General features: G+C 44.7%; 1 protein-coding gene across 1 annotated transcript in view; it reads left to right on the plus strand.

Moving 5' to 3' along the window:
- Positions 1 to 6,752, plus strand: part of PCNX1 (pecanex 1) — a 132,231-nt gene extending 125,479 nt beyond the window's left edge. The window contains exons 37-38 of the mRNA XM_078853321.1: positions 2,667 to 2,806; positions 6,440 to 6,752. Of these exons, the coding sequence (XP_078709447.1) occupies positions 2,667 to 2,804 (138 nt within the window). The 3' untranslated portion in view covers positions 2,805 to 2,806; positions 6,440 to 6,752. The remainder of the gene's footprint in view (positions 1 to 2,666; positions 2,807 to 6,439) is intronic.
- Positions 6,753 to 7,718: the final 966 nt, after the last annotated feature.

The following is a 7,718-nucleotide window of genomic DNA, read 5'->3' on the forward strand; positions in this document are numbered from 1 at the left end:
AGATGGCAGCATCTATACATCCCATATAGGAGAGGGATTTCTCTTACATCTGGCAGTCTCCTGAGGATGCCTATTTAAATTATATGCAGTGTACCTATCTGACCTCAACAGATTCATCTGCTTTGCTTCCTTTTTTCTAGCCTTCACAGCACTGTGTATACTAGGGGAGCTAGTTGTGAAAACCCTACTCTTTGTGCTGGAACAAGGAAGGAAGTGAGATGCATGGGTTCTGTGGAACAATGGCCAATAACAATGCGATTAATGCAGCCTGCCTGACCCAACCAACTAGTTTGAGAGGAGGCTTCAGGATAAACACTATTCTTTTTAATTAGCATAAAATTACATTCTTGGCATGAAGAAGTAGAAGAGCCAGAGTAACTTTTTTGGTGTGTGCCACGCCCAGTAATTGGAAAGCCCAGGCATGAAGGGAATATTAAAATGCAATCTTTACATACATTTTGCAAAGTTGCTTTTCTGCTTGCTTTTATGTTGTCTCCAGGAATTAGATGATCCCCAGTCAGAATATCCAGACTGCTAAAATAAGCAGTAAAGTTAAGTGCTCACATTTAATTTGCCATCATTTAGGCTTTAGGATTAATCACCTATTTGAGATGAGTTTGGCTATTCATGTCCATCAGAGCTATGAGTTCAGGCTGTCTGCTCGTTCTCAGTGCTGCACTAGGGCCACTGAAGAAATCCCCATACACCTGGAAACCAGCTCAAGCCAACCCTGACTTGGTATGTTCACATAAACACTCATCCAACCACTTCTTAGCTGAAGTTACCTTTGTGGTCACTGGTGATATTCTGGGTGGGCACATCTAACACATTCTCTCCCCACCCCTGCTTCTTCCTTTCCCTTTTTATCTGTTTGTAACAGCCAATAATAGTCAACCTGCTGTCCTCGACATTATGTGGGATGAACTGAGTGGCTATGAAACTTCTCATAGGAAGACAGAACAATTTGTTTTCAATAAACTGGATATGCTCTTAAATTTAAAAAAAATCCATAATGCAACACAAACCATGTCAAGGGGGGTGCCAAAAAACAACTATATACAGTCTTGCGTAAGATCAGCAAAAAGCAAAGTACTTCTAGAGAACTAGTTTAAGCCATGAACATTTGAGTGGAGGAAGAAAGGATAGGACTGGATGGCTTGGTGATGATAAAGAGGTATGAGCGGGTAGTAACCAAATGTTGTTCTATCTATCTATCACAAATGTTTGTGTAGGAATTGGCTTTGTCTTCAACAAACAAGCAAACATTGTGTTGGTAGTCTCAGCAGAGAAGCCAAGGATTGAATGAGAGTGGACGACAGTACTCAAATCTCTTTTTGGGTCTCTCCAAAACAAGAAAAGGTGACTGTTTGTTTGGAGGGAACCTCCACTGCCTGTGTTATACTTATTCTGTGCAGGAGTGCCTCAAAGTATAGCTGAGTAGCCATGTATTCATCATCTCCCACTATGTCTCTGTGTCCCTTGATGTTTTCTGATCAATACTTTCCTTCCTCTCCTCCTGCCGTAATCCTGCAGTGTCCTGGCATACAGACACTTCCGAAGTCCCAGTTAGCGGTCAGCTCAAGATTCACAGATTCCAAGGCCAGAAGAAACCATTGTGACCATCTAGTCTGAACTCCCATATAACAAAGGCCATAGAACTTCCCCACAGTAATTCTAGAGCAGAGCTTTTAGAAACACTTCCAGTCTTGATTTTAAAAATTGCTAGCAATGGAGAATCTACCACTAGCCTTGGTAAATTGTTCCAATGGTTAATTATCCTTACTGTTAAAAATATACACGTTATTTCCACTCCTAAATTTGTCTAGCTTCAATTTCCAGCCATTGGATCGTGTTATACCTTTCACTGCTAGACTGAAGAGCCCATTACCATGTATTTCTTCCCCATGGAGGTACTTATAGACTATAGTCAAGTCACCTGTAACCTTCTCTTTGTTAAGCTATAGCGCTAGAGCTCTTTGAGTTTGTCACTATAAGGCAGGTTGTCTAATCCTTTAATGATTCTCATGGCTCTTCTCTGAACCCTCTCCAGATTATCAACATCTTTCTTGAATTGTCAGCCCTGGAACTGGACATGGTATTCCTGTGCTAAATACAGAAGTAAAATAACCTCTCTACTCCTACTTGAGATTATCTTATTTATGCATCAAATGGTCGTGTTAGCTCTTTCTGACACAACAATGCACTGGGAACTCATGTTCAGCCAATTATCCACCACCACCTCTAAAGCATTTGCAGAGCCACCGCTTCCCAGGATAGAGTCCCCATCCTGTAAATATAACTGTGGTGAGGTATACAAAGCCCACACTCGACAACAAGGGATTAAGGAGCTGCTCTGGGCTCAGGCAGCTCTGCCCCACCACGCATGATGCATGCATAGACTAGAGGAGGACTCTAAAAGGGAAGCAGAGCAGCTCACTCACTGGTAGAACAGGGAAGCAAACAGATTTTTGGCCCTCCACTCTCAAGGAAAGGGCTGACTGAAGCAGGCGCTTCCCAGGCGGCTGTTGCCCAATGGTTGCTCCCTGATGGAAGGGGGTGCCAGATTCTAACACACCTTGATAGGGAATCATTCCCCTCTATTTCCTGTTAGCTCAGTTTATTTGCATTAATTCCCCTTGTTTTTTGTTCATGGATTACCCTGGAAGAGGAGAGACTTCAGTGACCTGCTGGAGGGCCAAGTTGCAGGAAGAGGCAGATCTCCGCAGAGGCAGAGCGACCATTGGCAGGGGGTACCCAACAGGAAGAGAGCTGCTACACCAGTTCTGGCTACAAGGAGGTGCTAGCAGTGAGTCAATCCTTTCACAATGGCCTACATTCTTTGTTTCCCAGATTATATGTTTATGTTTAGCTGTATTAAAATGCATATTGTTTGCTTGAGCCCAGTTTACCAAGCAATATAGATCGCTCTGTATCAGTGACCTGTCATCTTCATTATTTACCACTACCCCAATTTTTGTGTCATCCGTAAATTTTATCAGTTATAATTCCATGTTTTCATCTAAGTCATCAATAAGAATGTTTACTAGCACAGGGCTAAGAACTGATTCCTGCAGGACCCCGCTATACACACACATGCTCAATGATGATTCCCCATTTACATTTTTATTTTGAGATCTATCAGTCAGTCAGCTTTTAATACGTTTAATGTGTACCATGTTAATTTTATATTGACCTAGTTTTTAAATCAGTTACGCTACCAAGTCAAATGCACTACAGAACTCTATATTACATCAACCCTATTAACTTTATCAACCAAATTTGTAATCTCCTCAAAAAACAGATATCAAGTTAGTTTGACAGGATCTATTTTTCATAAATCCATGTTGACTGGTATTAGTTATATTACTCTCTTTTTTAATTCTTTATTTATTGAGTCCCATATCAGCCACTTTATTATCTTGCCTGAGATTAATGTCTGACTGACAACCCTATGCTTACCCTGGTTATCCTGTTTATCCTTTTTAAATACTGGCACAACGTTAGCTTTCTTCCAGTCTTCTGGAATTTTCCCAGTGTTGACTTATTGAAAATCAACATTAATGGTCCACTGAGCTCTTTTAAAACTCTTGGATGCAAGCTATTTGGAACTACTGATTTTAAAATGTCTAACTTCAGCATCCAGGAAATACGCATCCTTTAAATTGAGGGTGGCATACCGGTCCCCTGGATCTAGAAAGGGGATAATGGAGGCCAAGGATACCATGTGGAACTTCAGTTTCTTCATGAATCTGTTGCAGTTTCGCAGGTCCAGGATCAGTCTGAGATCACCATTGGCCTTTGGGATTAGGAAGTAACTGGAGTAGAACTCCCAGCCCCTTAGCTTTGGTGGAACCTTCTCCACTGCTCCTGCCCTTAGGAGCAACTGCACCTCCTGAGCTAAAAGTCTCTCATGAGAAGGATTCCTAAAGAGGGACAGGGAGGCAGGGTGGGAAGGAGGGGAACAACTGAATTGAAGGGTGTATCTCACTTCTACTGTGCACAGTACCCTGTGATCTGTGGTAATGAGGGCCCAAGCCTGACAGAAGAGGGATAAGCAGTCCACAGATGCAGGGGACATAAGATCCAGACACTGTCCTGGTAAGCTGTCCTCAGGCACACTCTAAAAAGGCCTGCTTAGACCCTGCCAAATGTCTCAAGGGAGCAGAGGAGGATTGGGATGGGGGCCTCCTCTTGTAGCCTCTGTTCCTTCTCCTACTGTATTCCTGCCTCTGCTGTGGTCTGTGGAGGATAAATGCAGGCCATTGGTTGGGGCTTATAGTGCTTCCTAATGGGGGCTGGTGTATGCAGACCCAAGAATTTCAAAGCAGCCCTTGAGTCTTTCAAACTATAGAGTTTTGAATCAGTTTGCTCTAAAAAGAGCAATTTGCCTTCAAACGACAGGTCCTAGATCATTTGCTGGACCTCATAGGGCAGTCCCAAAGACTGAAGCCAGGAGCTCTGCCTCATGACCACTGCAGAAGCCATGGAGCGGGCTGCAGGGTTTGCCATGTCCAGAGCCACCTGGAGGGATGCTTTGGCTACTGCTTTGCCTTCCTCCACCAGGACCAAAAATTCACCCTTGGATTCCAACAGCAGGAGCTCCCTGAACTTTGCCATTGCAGTCCAGGAGTTAGTCATACCGACCCAGGAAAGCCTGGTTGTTGGCAATCCTTAACTGGAGGCCACCTGTAGAGTGGACCTTTCTGCCAAAAGAGTCAAGTCTTATGGCATCTTTGACCTTAGGGGACAGCCCTTTTAGCCCCTATCTCTTCCTTTCATGTGCCATCAAAATGGCCAGCGAGCCTGAGGGGTGGGAGTGGGGGGTTGAATACAAAAACTCATACACCTTGGGAGGGACAAAGTATTTCCTCTCCATCCTCTTGGCAGTAGGTTGGAGGGATGCATGGGTCTGCCAGAGCAATTTTATAGGTTCTAGGATGGCATCATTCAATGGCAGGGCCATGCATAATGGTCCTGAGGTCACTAAAATATCCACTAAGCCATGGGAGGATTCAGAGATATCTTCTGGTTTTATGCTCACGGTCTGGGCTACCCTCTGCATGAGTTCCTGGTGTGCTCTATAATCATCCTGGGTCAGCGTCATAGCTGTCCGCAAGCGCGCCCCCCGCCCCGGGCCCCACTGCCTCAGTGGAGGAGGAAGATGATGAGGCCTGTACAGGCACAAGGCCCTGTACTTCTCCCTCTGCTCCAGATGAGTCCTCTGAGGGGAAGTCCTACGGTTTGCTACCAGGCGCGGCACCAGGGACCAATCCCTGCTCTGAGGGAGATGGGCAGGGGAGCTCATGCCTCCGATATCGCAGAGAAGAATCTTCTAGATTGGGATCCCTGGATAGATTGGAATTCCCAGGGGCTCCAAAATGGCCACTGGTAGCATGCCCTGGCTCATGTCCGCCACAGGGTGCCGTTGATTGGAGCAATGTCTGCGCCTGCGCAGGACTCTGCTTCTGACTCAGAGGCCAAGGAGTTGCTTCTTGGCGACCGGGGCAGTTGCAGAGAGCAGTGCTGTGAATGAGGGGATCTATGCTGTACTATCATGGCTAGCTTACCCTTTGCCAGTACCGGCCTCAGTGCCATGGTATCCCTCAGCTCTGATGCTGCTGCTGACATCTCCCAAATGGTATGGGATAGTGGCACCAGGATGGAAAGGAAGTCTCTTGCTGTCTCAAAAGCCTTCAATGTCGACAGTAGAGTCAGGGCTGTCACCCTGTGGTGGCTCTCCCTAGGTGGGGAGTCCGAAGGTACCAGACTCACGCGTCCTTCCTGGGGCCGGAGTTGACAGTGCCACATGCCCCATTGCTGCCTCTAAGTGGCTCAGCATGGGTCACACTGACCGCATCCCTATGGCCTGTAGACCTTGGGGTTAGAGAGTGCCATCTTTTTCTGTTTTTTCTTCACCACTGGCGATGGTGAGCGCTGGAATTGACTTCCTTGGCATCAAGGACTCATGTCAGTGTCATAAATCCTGGACCATCGGTGTGGATTCCTTTCTTGGTGCCGGGGACGCAGAATGGCACTGCGTCTCCCTCAGAGACACTGGGGCACTTTTTACTGACCTAGAAATACACTATGTTGATTTCACCTGAGTCGGTGCCGAAGGGGGAGGGAGTACTGCTTCCATAAAGAGGAACTTCAGTCTAGTGTCCCTGTCCTTTTTTGTCCTTGGTCTGAAGCTCCTGCAGATCCTGCACCATTCCTGCACCTGGGCCTCTCCAAGACACTTAAGGCAACTCTTGTGCAGGTCACTAACAGGCATTGGTTTGTGGCACGCTGCACACAGTTTAAACCCTGGGGACCGAGGCATACCCTGGTGCCCACAGTGGGCTAGTCCCACTAAGTGGGGAATGCTACTAATTATACTACACTACTTAGCTAAGAACTAATCTAATACTAACAGTAACTATTTACAATTATTTTACAGAAAAGTCCACTGAGAAGAAACACTTGTGAAACGCAAGAGACAAGCTGAAGTTCCAGCGACCGTCACGGGCAATAAGAAGCAACTGGAGGGGTGGCAAGGCCACAGACCCCCTATATACCGGCACTATGAGGGTGCGACTCCAGGGGGCACCAGAGCCAACCTGATGGATACTACTGAGGGAAAACTTTCCAGCAGCAATGTATCTAGGGTGTGCACACCTACATTGGAATGGACATGAGGAAGCACTTGAAGAAAGAGAGTTATCATATGATATGCCTATATCATTTGTGTTTTTCCCAATACAGAACAGAAATAGTTACTGAACTTTTCTGCATTTTTCTGCATTATTTATAATTTTACCATTTCCATCTTGTAATAGATTAATACCATTGTCAGAATTCTTTTTTTAAAAACTCCTTATTCTCTTTAACTCTGCTGTCCATAGATTTCTCCTTGTCCCTTTGCTTCGCTCATCAATTTTCTACAATTCCTAGAATCTGATTTATATTCATTACTATCATCTTCCCCTTTCTCCCATTTGTTAGATACTTTTATAGTTTCCTTTACTTCCCCTGTAAACCAGATTAGTTTTTTAACCAATACTGCCTTATCAACAGAATGGGCTAAAAAGATAAACTGACTAGGATTGTGCATTAGTAGGGGGTGCTTATACTTGGTGTTTATATTATACCCTATAATAATGGGTATTTGCAGGCCTCTCTGTTCTGTGTAAACAATGAAAGAAAATTATTTGGCCATTAGTAGATATGAGTATAACTCTAACATTTGTCATAGCAAAAAAAATTCTAGATACCTTGTTGTACCATGGGCTTTCTGTGACTAGTGTTATAAACCATTTGGCCCAGTTTATACTAATGGATGGACTGTTTTCTGCTTTAGTTGAGGGGATCCTGTGTCACTGATTATTTTTCTAGTGTAGATGGGGGTTTAGTTTCTGAACCCAATTGGTTCAATATATAAAGTACTTCAGTGCTCAGTCTTAGTCCTTTGTAAGTTTCTTAGGCTGGGAACCTTGTCTTTTTTTATGTCCTATACAGCAGTGATCACATGTGAACACTTAACCATGACTTGTAAAGGGAAAACATGGGGTTTGTGCTCTTTTTGCTTCTTTGACAGATTGTAAAGGCCTGAAAGTGACTTCTCCTTCACCTCTACCCCAAAAAGAGTTTGTGTGGCTGCTTCTCATAATCCTACAAATAGCAGGGATGTCATGTCTGCTCTTCTCTGGTTTTAGTGGAGGGTTGGCTGGAGGTTTCAG

The sequence above is a fragment of the Lepidochelys kempii genome, chromosome 6 (genome assembly GCF_965140285.1).
Source record: "Lepidochelys kempii isolate rLepKem1 chromosome 6, rLepKem1.hap1, whole genome shotgun sequence".
Taxonomy (NCBI): domain Eukaryota; kingdom Metazoa; phylum Chordata; order Testudines; family Cheloniidae; genus Lepidochelys; species Lepidochelys kempii.